We start from the raw sequence: 14,937 nt of genomic DNA, 5'->3' as shown, positions 1-14,937 counted from the left end.
ATGTCAATCTAATGTCTGATACTCCTACTTCATAGAGTTCTGTCTGATCTTTTCCTTTTAACATAAACACTGAACTCTGTGGAAAAAATGAAATGAGGCAGTGGGCACATGACTGATTCCTCTGATGCAGTGACCCTGACATTATTTAGAGATGTAGCAAAGCGAGCACATTTTTCCATAGGAACCTCTGGATCCCTCACAGATAAGATATCCCATTCTCCCTGCACTTAACCATAAGCATTTCCTTCCAAGTTTGCTCAAACACATATGTTGAGGAGTGAAAAAGTTCTTTGCTGATAATTTATTAGCCTTAAATAATAAGTGCAAGTTAGTCAGAAATTAAGAATTTAGGTGTGTTTTAGAGTTATTTTGTTTAATAAATATATAAAATAATTATATTAACAAAATTGTTTGTCCAGTTGGAGAACAGACCCCTCTTCTGAGAAATGGAATCCCTAAGCTGCATTTTAATAGATTGCTGCCATTTTAATGTAAACATTCATTTTATCATTAAAGTTAAGCAAGCTTAAATTCATTAGCAAGCTCCATTTTACAGGTATTCAATGCAGGTTCAAGTTAAACTTGTTTACAGCAGAATCTTGAACAGTTTTCCTAAATGTGGAACAAACAACTACTTTTGCAGCCATATGCAGTTGGGACAAGATATGACACTTTAATTGTTACTAATTGATGCTTTTTCTTGATAGCGCAAACAACTAGGGCAACTAGTAAATGAGCTGGGCAGCGAAATTTTCTCTCGTGCCTTACGAGTGACTGCTTCAAGGCAGGGCTTACAACATGTTGGCTGGCACAACATGAACATCCGTGCTCTTCAACAGGCCAAAATGTGAAGATGCTAACAAATGAAGGCAAGCCCCTAGCATGGTAAACCAGTAAGCAACCTGATTTTCAGTGGTATCATGTAACCCAAAGTGCTCCTTGCTTTTGATCTACTGTGGGCTCAGCTTATCTGAAAATAGGGTCAGTTACTTCAGTTTTCCAAACACACACATGTGCTCTGCATTTGGGACCCTACCCTAGTGAATACCTTCAGCAGTGAATGGGTAGGAGAGTGTAGCAGTTGCAGAGTAGGGATATATTGTAAGATATGCTGACATTCAAAGCTGTACGGACTGGCAGCGTGTGTGTGGAAGGCTCGTTTCTCCAATTACACCGAAGTTGATCCAGCTGGAAGCAAGCAATGGGTAAAATTTTGCCCGTGTGAAGTTTGTACTTTTTTCTAGGTGCCTCATACAAAGGCAAACAGAGATACATACAGGTGCCTTGCAGAGCACCTGTGACTCACAGCAAAACTCAATGCAGTGGGAACATGCCAATTGAATTGCTTCCGGCACTGCACTTGAACAAGCTGGTTGCTCCTTTTGTCTTCTCGATGAGCTTTGCAACATAATGTAAATGATAATAATTGGCTGCAGGCTTCATAATTACGAATTATGAGGTAAATGTCTCTCCACCCAGAGAAAAGCTAAAAAACATTGTTGTCAGTATTGCACTTAAAGGCAAAATGTCCTCTTTCATTGTGAGTTATGTTTGTTGGTTTCTTACCAGTTTCCAGATATAAAGTATTGGTGTGACTCAAATGATGAACTAGTTCTGAAGGCTGTATGAATTTCTAGGAAAACACTGGATGCTCATCATAGTTGAAAGAAACAAGTAGGGCCAGATTTTTCAAAGCACTTCTAGCCAATATAAATATACAGGTGAAGTGGCCAAATTCTTAGTACAGTTTAGCAAACAGTCATGTTTACACCACTGCTGAATTCCTCTGCTGACCTAGCTTTTGCTCTGTAGTATTATTCCATTTTGATGTAATGGTTCTAGGAGACAACTAACCATATTATCCATGGAAATTCACAGAATACAACTAGTGTTACTGAAATGCAAAAGTACATGTACTTTTAGTGTTTTCTTCCTTTTGTCATATGAATTGAGAAAGTACAAATGAGCATTTTTATTTGAAGGAGGACCTTGGAAGTTGTGTCTTGCCCACCAGTGAAATGTAATTATCTTCATAATGTGAACAGTTCCTGCTCATAGTGAATAAGACTTAAGTTCCTTCTATAGTGAATAGACTGTGTTACTATATAAATGTCCAATTTTAACTCATCTCCCATCCTTATAAAATAAAGCAGTGGTTACACACACACATGGCAGGCAGCGCTAGCACTGCCTTGGTCTGTAACATTCCCTGCAGACAAGCTGTATGTGTGCTGGAGTCCTGCTTGTTTCCCTTTTTCTATCATAATCTGCTTACTGTCACATTAAGAAGTGAGTGAGCACAGGTCTGGTACCGGTGGATTGCAAAAAGACAATTCACCCAGCATACCTGAGGAAGTGTCAAGCCTGCAAGCAAAGCACTTGTGATATAAACCCAACAGGTTGACAAGTGTAAGCCAGAGCCCTTTGCATTCAAAAGAGACTCCTCCTGACTTGGGGTGGGTTTGGCTTAAAGCCAGGATAATATTCTGTGTGGCAGCAAAGAGAAATTTGGAAGGAATTGGATAAGGATAGGAATCTGCTGAAAAAGTCTATCCAGACACAAAATATTAAGTTGTTGACACTAGTATAGAATCACTATATAATTTAAAAACTGTATAGAAACTGTGATTTTTTTAATATAGTATTATTTTTTAAAATTGTTTCAAATGCTGGGAAGTACAGTGGTAGCTCTAGTGAAAAACAGCATTCTGGAAGAAAAAGGATAGATTTAAACCTTAGCCAATGCTTGTTATTGTCAGCACAGGCATGCCATATTTTCAGTAAACATACAACATGCATCTTAAAGGAGGGAATGCATTACTAAAACCTGCTGAAGCACGCAATAAATTGCTATGAACGATCTATTTTAGTATTATTAGTGTACCAATAAGATAGGAGAAAGGAGAGTGAGCCACTGCTATTGTGAGCTTCCATTGCTGCAGTGAAGTGAGTCCTTCTGATCTTGAAGAGGGCACAGAGTACTAGATCTCCTCCAGTCCTCTCTTGGATGTAATATGTGAACTGTTGACTTTTTTTTTTTTTTGCAAAAAAGAGGAGCTTCAAAATATTCTGCCATAAAGATTTCTCCCCAACAAAATTGTAGACCCTGAGTAATACAAGACTTGTTTTGTCTGTACTCCCCTCCAGAAACACCCGGGGCCAGCAGGATGGGCTGGATGAGTGTCTGGTCCTCAGACAATGCTGACTGCAGAGGAGGACAACAGCTAGCGCATGAACATGAACACATATGAGCTACCCTGGTTTCTCTAGCAGCTCCCTCAGCCATGCCTCCTGTGTGCCCTGTACTCAAATAGCTGAGGGAGGATGACCATGAGATTGAGGAACCTTGTCTGTGCTGGCCTGGCCTTACCATGACTGTTTGTTTGTTTCTTTGTTTCAGATGTGGATCCAATAAGAGCAGAAGCCATTTTCAATGACAGTAAGTGAGGCTTTTTTTAAACATCAGAAATCTCACCTCCAACTTTTTAAATTAGCGTTAAGAGTCCCTGAGCACTTTTCCTGGCCCTTAAGAGCCTTTTCTCCTCCTTCTGTCTAATGAATGTGACCTTGTACTCTCAGAAATTGGGACTTTGTAATTTTCTTAAGCACCCATTGAAAGGAGAGAGGTACCACAAGGAAATGCATAAAAGTTACATCAGCCTGTAATTATAACCAAAATAGTCTGGAATTTGGAATGGCTGACAGCACAAAATTGTTCCTTGTGGAAATATATGGAAATATGACTGGTCTTCTCAATGCATTGCTGTAGGGATTAGATACAGATACCTTGTTTTAGAGATGTTTTTTAAATTTTCAGAGAAAGAAGTCAGCTTGCTTGGAGATAAAATAGTCATAAAAGCTATCTTTGCTTACAAGTTGTGTTTCTTTTAACTCTGAGAAGGTTTGATCAGTTCCTTAGCAATAAGCTGTCAAATAACGAAATATTAAATTATATCACTTTTTGGGTCTGATGTAGGTGCTGGTGTTCTGGGGCACTGATAGAACTGAGTTTATTGCCTGTGTTTTGAACATTGACTGCACAGGTGGTTGGCAGGATTGTGCAGTTTTAGGACCAGTTACTGAAGATTATAAAGAGCTTTCAGGAGGGGAAAACGGCAGTTCAGACAGTCTTATGAACTATGGTATATTCTGAAGTTTGTCTTTTACACAAAACTTTTGGACAGGTAGATTTAGTTTTCACTGAATTCCTTCATATTGGTTTTAAACATCAGAAGAGGGCAGACTTTACACGGAGGCCATTAACTCCTCAGTGTGGTGTAACTTTTCTTTCTTCTTCTACATTTAAGAACAGCTTTCAGTCTGCTGTGGTATTCCTGCCTCTTTTGACCATGAAGTATGATTAACACAATGTTGTGCAGATCCTAGCAGGAAAGGGATGAGATAACACTCTCTGTGGCTCCAGTTTTTCACTTATGAGGACTTCAAGGGCCCTGGGGCTGGCAGCTCCTCAGTGATGAATTACCAAGTTCTGTTTTGGCTCCCTCCTGGCTCCCTCATCTGGGAGACGAACAGTGCAGCAATGGTTTGGATTGTGTGGTCACTATGCAAATAATTCTCATCTCTGTCTCTTTTTCAATGAATTGGGATAGTCCTGTGTGTCAACTTTCCTAATATATAGCTGAAATTGGGACCTGGGTGAAAACTAGTGGGTCTTGGTCCAGGCAGGATGGATTTGATGCTTTTTGGATGGGAGATGGCTGAAGTAGGTCTATTCATGGAGGAAGTTTCTAAAGCTGAAGTAGGTCTGTTCATGGAGGAAGTTTCTAAAGCTATGCAGGAGCTTCAGCTGCTCCTGAATATCCTGAGTTTAACAGCTGAAACTATGGATATTTCAATTTCTCTCTGGGTTTGGATAAAAATGCTTATTTTGTGTTATGGATGAATACCATGCTGGAGGTATCCATGCCTTTTGTCATCTCTGGCTGGAGTAGTGTGATGCTCTTTGCATGAAGTGCCTCTCCAGGTCTACTTGCAGACTGCAGTGATCAGTTACCAGGTGACACCTTGCTGATGTAATCTGCATGCATGCATGGTAAAACCCCACAACTTGGATTATTCCCATTCTAGGTTTTGCCTTTTTCATATTTTATCCTAATGAAAAATTACCTGAGACACTAAAGTTGGCAATGCCTCTATTTGGGAATTGTCTTGGGTATGTGGTGAAGGTTTTGATTCCTGAATCAGGCTTCTCACACAGCTAAGCCTGAATGTTTGACCATCATGGCTTTTCATGATAGTCAGTTGTTCATTCAGGCTTCTAAACATGGGTAGTGCATGAGGAGCTCTGATTTGGGGGGCTGGAGGAAGGTATGTTTTCTTGTTGATGTCAATACATTTTCAAAGAACATAGGTGGTGTGTAATTTTACATATGTTTTCCACAGCCATTTGCAGGATTTATGAAGCAGAAGAATAGCTAATACTCTCTTTGTCCTTCCTGACAGTCTGTGGGTTACGGCAGAATAGATCAGTCAAGTCAATGGCAAAATCCTCATCGCTGCGAATCGTTGGGGGATTGTCTTCTGCAGAGACCGGGGATTGGCCCTGGCAGGCCAGTTTGCAGTACAATAACATCCATCGCTGTGGTGCAACACTCATCAGCAACACATGGCTGGTGTCTGCAGCTCACTGCTTCAGAGAGTAAGTTCCTATCTTAGAATCTGCAGCAGAATGTCCCCCTTCTCTATCAAGTTGTGTGGCTTTCTAGGTTTGCACCATACCCCTAACTCTTTCCCTGACAAACAATTTTGGAAGAAAAAAGTCAGAGTTAAGTAGGTCCATCAGCTGGATGTTTCAATGAGAAACTAAAGACTGATCCTCAGGAGCAGAATTGGCAATTTTATGAGTGAAAATCAATAGTCACTTGGCATACTGACCAAAAAAGTGCAGAAAAGGTAAGGTGAGTGAAATGGTGGAGTATTTGTTTCCTGTTATGTTTACATTTCTTAAACATATGCCTTCGTGTTACAATGGGGTTGCTGCCACTGCAGACTGCTACCAGCAGCTACCATCCCATGTTCTGCCCCTCTGTTCAGGGTTTTTTTTTAAAAGCATGGCAGTTGTGAAGCTGCAAGGTATTTTAAGATGGAACAGATTATCAATGTGCAAAAAGAGCAACAGAAATGAAGAATTTACAGCAGAAGAGCTTTTGGATTTGATGACACCCTATGGCCACACAATGGTTAGATCAGGGACAAGGAGCAGGGGAGGAGGAGGGAATGCAGGAGTGCCCTCTTCTAGCAGCAGCCCACAGTAGTGTTATGGAAAGTGATGGATGCCACGACTGTCTAACAGGGAGCTGACTTCAAGGAGTTTTACAGTAAAGATACTCTGCAAATTTAAAGACCCAAACACATATTTACAGCAAAATACTTACAGCACTTTTACCTTTTTCAGCATGACTCACCCTGAGAAGTGGACTGCTACTTTTGGAGCTCTTTTGAAGCCACCAAGCTTGAAGCGATCAGTGAAGAAAATTATTATCCATGAGAATTACCTCTACCCAGAACATGACTATGACATTGCGCTTGTGCAGCTCTCCAAACGAGTTGAGTTCACGAGCAGCATACACCATGTCTGTCTGCCAGAGCCATCTCAAACCTTTCCCTACAATATTTATGCTGTCATCACAGGCTGGGGAGCTCTCACCAATGATGGTGAGTCCTGAGTCTGCCAGGTGATCTGTATGGTCCATAAACAGCAGCTCCGAGTGAACTGATATAACTTCTGTAGCCACATGTGATATGATAGCAAGCCTAATGTTTGCAATAGGTTTGTTTAGTTGTAGGCATCAGTTTCCTGTTTTAAAACTAGAGTGAATAAACACAGAACTACAGTCCACTGGAGCAAAAAAAAAAACCAAAAAACAAAAACCAAAACAAAACAAAAAACCACAAAAAAACCCAAAGACTCTTCTGTTTTCCCAGCCTTTTCATTTCATATTGTAAATTCCTAAGACAGGTAGTCCAGCCATGTATGTGTTTATATAGAACCTAAAAAACTATTTTGCCAGCACCCATCAGAAGTTACAGATAACTCTGTGAGCTTTCAGGTAAACTTGCAGAGTGAGCTGTGGATTACCCAAGCTCACACTCTTACCAGGCCACGCTAAGAGCAGATTTAGCAATGGAATAAAGACATCTTCATTTTGTATCATCTGCTCAAATTGCTAGGTAATTTGTGTTCCACTGAATATGGAATTTGTCTTATGGAACATGTGTTAAATGTATAGCTTTACACTTAAGGTGCTGTGTACCATGTGATCATTACCTCAGTCTTAACAGTACAGTTCCTAAGTGAGTCTGTGATTCTGTGTACATTCTCCTTAAGAGTCTGACCTAGGCAGATCAACAAGCAAAATCTCCACATTAAATCAAGTCAAGCTGGTCCTCAATAAGAGGACATTAAACATTCTTCCTGTATATTAACTACTGCAAAGTAATTATGTTGATAAATACCCAAATCGTATTTTCTCTCAGGTCCAGCCCCAAATGCTCTTCAGGAGGCAACAGTGAAACTTATTGACTCAGAAACTTGCAACAGAGAAGAAGTGTATGATGGGGACATAACACCCAGGATGTTGTGTGCGGGATACTTGGAAGGAGGAGTAGATGCTTGTCAGGTAATTGTAGCTGAAAATTAGAAAGAAAAACTATTTTAATGCTGACTGGAGTATCTGGTTGACCAAATCTTAATAGACAGTGTATTAGTCCTTTAAATAGGCTCCATTCAAACAGGAATTTAGGTGTAAAGTAAAATAGCATTTAGAACACATCATTTAGCACTAAATGCTGTTATACTAATTATGAGCTAAAAATTAAATGTCTTAAGTAGGTAATACCAGATATCTGTAGAGATGAGAAGGAAGAAGATTAAGAATGTTAAGTTACAAAAAAAAAATGCACTGTTACTCACTGAAATTACATTCTGGACTGGATCATATCATAACAGATCTGTTACAATGTAATCTTTGGTAAGAGACTTGGCTCAGTGAAAAGAAAACTCTCTGAAAGAAAGATAACTATAAGAAAGGTAGGTGTAAAAGAATGGGAAGGAAACATGCATGCTGAAGGTTTGCAAATGTTGCAAGGAAATGCTTATGTACAAACAAAAATATTTCCATAGTGATAACTTTTAAAAACATAATTTCTGTTATTTTAAAGATTGTACTCTTAAAGTGCTGATTTAATACAGACTCTTCCCTCAATCCCAGTCCTACAGATTTTTGCCCAAAGACAAAGTCCCTGCAGAGTAAGCCTGGGAAGCTCATTCCTCTGTTCCTGGCTCAGCACGGAAACGACCTAAGCAGAAGTGTGCAACTGCTGTTTATTTCAGTAAATAATTTTGGTGAAAGTTGGGGAATTTGGTCTGTTGTGTGAGGATTGCCTCTCAGCCTGTAAGGTTTCCAGTTTAATTATTATTACCATGCCATACTATTAACAGTATCAAATTGAGCCTTGGAAAGTGGATAATACCTTAAGGAGAAATCATCTAACTAGAAGATCAAGTTCTTGAGGAAAGCTACAAGCAAAAAGGAGCTCTAAGCTCCTTTTCAAACATTACTGCTGAAAGTGACTGAAATTATTCATTTTAAGAATAGCAATTACTATAAAACATGTTTAAAAAAAAGGTTTATGCTCTCTTAGATTGCTACCTAAACTGGTGTTTCCATACTCTGTACAAGGAATTAGACGAGGCAGGTGGGAAGCAGTGTATCACAAAACAGAACAGAAGCTTTTTGTTAGGTTTTTAACCAAAACAGAGGTTAGGAGGTCCCCTGACAAAAAGGAAAATGCCACAGACCTCTGACTCAAGTTTCAGAAACAGCCTGGATTCTTCACAAAAGGCTGCGCTTGAAATAATGCTTGTTAGCTTCTCTTATAGGATAGACCCTCCTGTCTGTGGAGAGAATTGCATTTTCTCTTCTGATCAATTGAATATTTTTTCCCCCTCCTCTTTTTCTAGGGGGACTCTGGGGGACCACTTGTTACTCCAGACTCTAGACTGATGTGGTACCTCGTGGGAATAGTGAGCTGGGGAGATGAATGTGGCAAGCCAAATAAACCTGGAGTTTACACACGAGTGACTTATTTCCGTGACTGGATTACCACAAAAACAGGCATCTAATTCTAAAGTAAAAAATGGATTTTACTACATAGACTACATGTAACTCATATTTGTCTGTAATTCTGAAAGGTTATTTTTTTAGTATATATATCCCTATGTAATTTTGGTTGGAGCAACCTTGGTCTACAGCAAGCGCTATCTTTGCTGTCAAGAGACCCTAACTCCTTCTGAATTCATGCTAAATGTATGAAATTGTCTGCCTCGTCTTTGAGCTGTGAAACTTTCTCCCTTATCAGAAATTATGAACTGACATAATTAAAATTAAGTTTAAAAGCTACCAATTTACCTGCTTTATACGTGCAAACATTTTCCAGGGAAAAAAAAAAAAGAAAAAAGAAATTTTTCTTCAGCCATGGGCAAGGTCTGTAGCTGAATCTTCCTCCTCCAATGAAGCAAATGCTGTCACGCTTGTGTTTCTACCAAAGTGGACCCTTGATGACTATTCTTGTTAGGGACTATAATCTGCACTGACTCCTGAGAACCTGGATGGTCACCTTGCTCCTTGGTAACTAAAAGTGGATCAGCAGGACTGAGGTTAGGTCCTGGCTAAAGAAAAGTAGGATTTCTGTGCTCGCAGTAGGTTAGAAGTGGAAAGAGAAAAGCTTGATGTTCTTATTGCAAATCACATTTTAAACAGGAATGTTTTTGTGGATTCTGTGAAGTTCAAGTTGCTTGAAGTTGCTATTGTGGAAATGCTTCATCACAACATTGTGCTGCTACCTCTGTACTTGTCTTCTAGATCTACTTTGTTCAACACACAGTATTCTTCAGATGCAGAAACACAAGCTTTACCCAAACTGTTTTTATTTTAAGTGTGCCCCCCATGAACAATCTCATTAGATATAAATATGGCACTTAAATTTGTTGTAAAGGAAAAAAAAAATATATTTGCCACAGTAGAACTTGGAACTACCTTTTTTGATCAAGAAACAGCATGCTTTTCCAAGGGCATGCCAACCAGCAGAAACCATCTCACTGCAAAGCAAGCAATTACTGCTACTTCACTGATGGATTAATCTCTGCCATGAATGAATATGATCCTGAATACGGATGTCTTATGAGAATGAAGAGTGATTTCATGTTAAAGAACAGTCCCAGTAAGAACTTCAGAGTAAATGCAATCCTTACACATTGATTAAGCACTTTTCCCACCTCTGTGCACAACCTCTCATGGATTGCTGGTGGAAGGGGGTCCTTTAGAGCCAAGGCCTTCAATGTGGGGATCCAAAATGTCACCTGTAGCCTTCAAATGGCCACTGGACTGCTTAGGCTCTGAATGCAGGACTCACAGGAGTCTGTATGAGATATGAATGAAACTGCAAGTCCCACAGCTGCACCTACTACAGCTGAAAATGCTGCTGAAGCATCCTGCCTCCCCCACTGCTTAGGACTGGATCTCTCCTCAGCCTTCCTACTGTGCAAGGTCTCCAATAATCAGCATCCCTGGGAATGAGATGTTTGGCATTTCTTGAAAACTCACACCCTGAATTACAAGTCTACTTATCAATGGAAAAACCTATGTTTAAGGCTTGGTGGTGTAGGAGGGGTTGTCTTATTATTGGGCTACTTCCAGTCATTCTGTGTATCTTTTGAATTTTGGTGAAAGACAAGTTGCCTTATCTCAGAAAGAAATCTACTGAAGATTTTAGATTAGTTTTAATTTCAACATAGTAGTACCTTTATTCTGATTTTCCATGTCATTGTAAAAAGAAAAGGATCTTTGGACAGTTAGGGGGATAGTTAGATGCAGCAAATCCATTTCCTTAATTTATTGATGAAGTTTGTAATTTATGCACTTTTGAGTTGCCGCTATTTTTCAATTAAGAATTTACTCCAGGCAGGGTTCAGTTACAAAACAGAAACTTCATGGAGCTTTGAATTAGATAACCTGAACCCACTGTTTTCTTCTAGTGCTTACGTCCCCTTTTATCAAAGGCATAATTTGGGGGGGGGGGGGGGGGGGGGAAAGTTACATCTAGTTTTTTGTGCCTCTTATTGCTTTGAGGGTGAAAATAATAAGAAGTATCCTTTACAATCTGTTGATGAATTGTGATTGAAAATAAACAGTAGTTCATTTTCATAGACAGCTAGGGCTTTGTTTTGCACGTTAATCTTTTTGCATAGCAAATGCAGGGGCAACAATGAGGAGGTGAGGCCCAGATACAGCCCCTAGAAACTGGTTCCTACCTCACACAGCAAGTGACATGTAAATGCAATACCTTTAAAATGAGAAAGGCAGCCTTTATTTCAGATTTTCTCATGAGTGGCTAAATAGCCAAGAGGTGTGTGGGAGAATGTCTACCTTACTCAGGGAATCCTGAGCCAGCCAGATGCACTTTTCATAAACTTTTTAGTAAACTGTCTGGCCTAGGTTTGTCTTATATTCCATGTCAGTGTTTTATTTATGATGACTCTGTTTGTTTTCTGCCTTAGAGTAAAACAATGAGGCTACTGTGTGATTAAAGAAAAGGTTTTTAAAAGCCTTTTATTATTCTTGATGTTAAGATTTAGCAAGGATTTAAACAAAATAAAGGCAATATGTTTCATAACATTAAATGTATTTAAAACCAATTGATTTTTTCTGACCTTCTTCTTTGCATAATAATAAGCTAAAGTTTGAATATGATGCAAAATAGACTAATCTTCCTTATTTTCCTTATAAATATTCCTTATTTTATTTAAAACTATTCTAAAACTACAGCTTTCTGTAGTTCTATCCATTCCCTGTCCTAGGAATCGTTTTGTTATTAACAGTGGTTGAACTTTACAGGTGTTTCAGCGAAAACAAGGTAAGACACTTTTCTAAAACACTCAGAGGTCAATTTCAGTTAAGATAATACTATGCAAATTTGAGAATGGATCTGAATTCAAGAATTCACCACCTTGCTTCTGCCCTTGGAAAAAACATGTTTGTCCTTGTATCCCTGCAAATTGGCTATGGGAAACTCTATGCAGCTGGTACCAATTTTCCTGAGATTTCCCAGGTAGATTTAAAGCATCAAGAAATGTGTTCCAAACCTCTGGTTATTCCAATTGAGTTGTCTGGGGCTTTCCCAATGCTAATTTTCAGCTTGGAGCCGAAGTAGGAAAGAAAGAAGAGGCTGATTGCACAAGGCCTAATCACATGAGGAGGTCTGCTTGAATGACATCAATCTGTCATCAGGATTTCTTATGTAAGTAAAGCTTGTAGAAAATCCCATTCTGTATCTGCTATTCCTGTTAACAAATTAGATGAGCTGAGAGCCAAAAAACATTATTTAACCCACTGAATGTTTATCTGGCAACTTGCAGCCTGTGCTGCAGGTTCGCAGGCACGGAAAAACTGGCTCTTGCTTTTGGAAACACATTCATACACATCTCAGTGTGAAATCAGCTTAGGTGCCCTTGATAAGGTGCCCTTGTTTATCTGGATTTATCAACATTGTTTAGCTGGATTTATCAACATTATTAACATGGTTTCTAGGAAGGTGTCACTTGCTAGAGCAGCTTTAAGTAGCAAGTTCCTTCTGCCTATCATGCTGGGAAGCTGCAGTCCTTTTAAATAAGCCATCAAAACACTCCTACATGGTATGGGTTGCCAAAAAGAGGATACAAAGCCTTGCCAGTCAGCACCTTGCTCTTGCAAGAGCTAATGGCAAGCCATAGCCTATGGAAGGATGTTTGGAAACTCACTGAAAGATGCTGATGTGGATTTATGGTAACTTCTGGACTGGCTGGTGTGCTAAACTGAACTGTGTTTGCCTTAGTAATTTCAAATAACACATTTTTAGGGAAAAATCTACAAGATTTTTGTCTGCTAATTTGCTTATTAACTAAATCAATTAGGGAAGCAAATGTATGCGTCCAAATCTCCACTATGAAGTCCCACTAAGCATGTGAAATTGCACCTGTAAACCAGGAAATTAAAGACTAAAAATACCCAAGTGGCTTGGATTTTCTCAGCAGATAGAAAGGAGATTTACAGCTCCATTTGAAGATACTGGCTCTAAAGATGTATTCAGTATCTGGATGCAGAATGCATCTGCACATAAACTGAAGTTGCAGAGATTTGGGACATGAATAGACTCAAATCTGGAGGTGCTTATGTTCTCCTGGCCACAGCCTCATCTCACTTATTGCTTCAGCAAGTCTGTAAACTGACAGCGTTTCTTCCTACCTCAAAAGTTATAGCTGACTCTAACGTGATGCTAATATGGAGCTGGGATTTTCTTTAAAATTAATTTATTTAACCAAATTTACTAAGATTTTAATGTCATATGTAGTTTTTAAGAAGAAGACTATGGGGGGGGGAAAAAAGTCAATTGACTCCAGATGTTTCAAATTTTGCAGTCTTAGAGAGTTTAGGGAAAATCTGTATATTTTTTGATTTGGTACCATCAGCCTATAGAGTTCCTGGGTACATCTGCTAATTGATGCATTTGTGAATTTGTTTCTTTGGCTTCTGGGGTAAACAGAATCTCTCAATTTCTTTGTAGTATTTTATCTTAGAAGCCCACATTCATGGTTTCAACAATTGTTAGTGTTTGCCTGGTTACTGCTCAAGGGTTACGTGAGAATTAACTGGATGTTGCTGTTTCTCCACTTAGGCAAAAGGCTTGTCAGTATTTGCTGTGATTATGCAAAATCTATTTTATGTGAGATGACTGTATCAAAGTGGACTGGGTCTTGAAAAATGTAATGACTGGGACACAAAGATGGTAGGTAGCAGATTCTTTTAATTATTATTATTTTTCATAATACTTTTGATGGGTAAAGTGCTTGAAAATAAGAATGGTTAGGTTAACCTTGAGATTAAAAAAAAAAAAAAAGTTAATTTCTAAGGAAAGAAACCACAAATATAAGGGTAAAAAAATCACCGAAAAGACAAAAAAACAATGCAAGTAACAAAACCAAAACTGACTTTTTTTGGTGTCCTTAAACTCTTTTTCATTTCCCCCCTCCCCACCTTGGTCACTGGGACTCCTGTTAATTCCGTGAATTAGATACATACACTGCTCTTTGAAATGACTGTGTTGAAATAATGAAAGTAATTATTCCATGTTCTGATTTTTATGTATTATGTGAAAAAGCTACAAAGCAAATACCAGCCTTAGCATCAATTTCCTTACTGGTAAGGGTTGCAGTCGACATCCAGAACGGTTTTCTCCCATTATCCCGTCTCTGAATTCGGCATTCCAAACCTCTAGTGTCCTCTAGTGGTTCTCTGAAATTTGCCCACATCTTCTCCAATTATTTCTGTTTGTGTAAACAGCATTGTAGCAGACAAGAACCTTCACCGTAATCCTGCCAAAGCACAGGCCACGTTTGAAAGAGCACAATGTTGTGCATCTGCTCTTAACATTTGTTAGTAATTAAACACAAAGGTGGTATGTGCTCTTGGATTGAGGTGTAAATCTTGAGGGTTGCTAGAGTTCTGTTAAAAGAAATGCCAAAATAATGCACTGGATGCTCACAAAGAGCACAGAACTTGGGTCTTCTTGCCCTTACAAGTTCCCCAAACTCCAATCAAGATAGACAAATTTTTTTTTTTTCTTGTGTACCATAGGATGCAGGTGATTGGTGTGGTTGGGGGTTTTTAAAGGTATAAATATTTTAAAATGCAAGATGACTATTCTACATTCACTGTATACACGGACACTTTTGAGTGCTTGAATCCCTTCCATTCTAGACAAGATATGCTAATGGTATTGAGAATGATTTAAACTCGTCTCACCTACTCTAGTGACCAGAGTAACAAAAGGGATCAAGGTGAAGGGATAATAGGCTGGCTGATGGGAAGGTGGGCTGTGTTG

At 39.0% G+C, this 14,937-nt stretch overlaps 1 protein-coding gene across 2 annotated transcripts in view; it reads left to right on the top strand.

Annotated features, from left to right (window-relative positions):
- LOC100220634 (transmembrane protease serine 11E-like) overlaps positions 1-11,099 on the top strand; it is a 43,095-nt gene extending 31,996 nt beyond the window's left edge. For both annotated transcript variants that reach the window (XM_072928499.1, XM_072928500.1), the window contains 5 exons: positions 3,401-3,439; positions 5,464-5,659; positions 6,416-6,675; positions 7,498-7,640; positions 8,984-11,099. In XM_072928499.1, coding sequence (XP_072784600.1) covers positions 3,401-3,439; positions 5,464-5,659; positions 6,416-6,675; positions 7,498-7,640; positions 8,984-9,145 — 800 coding nt within the window. In that variant the 3' untranslated portion in view covers positions 9,146-11,099. The remainder of the gene's footprint in view (positions 1-3,400; positions 3,440-5,463; positions 5,660-6,415; positions 6,676-7,497; positions 7,641-8,983) is intronic.
- Positions 11,100-14,937: the final 3,838 nt, after the last annotated feature.

Source organism: Taeniopygia guttata, chromosome 4 (assembly GCF_048771995.1).
Source record: "Taeniopygia guttata chromosome 4, bTaeGut7.mat, whole genome shotgun sequence".
Lineage (NCBI taxonomy): Eukaryota > Metazoa > Chordata > Aves > Passeriformes > Estrildidae > Taeniopygia > Taeniopygia guttata.
This window is presented reverse-complemented; position numbering and strand designations above follow the sequence as displayed.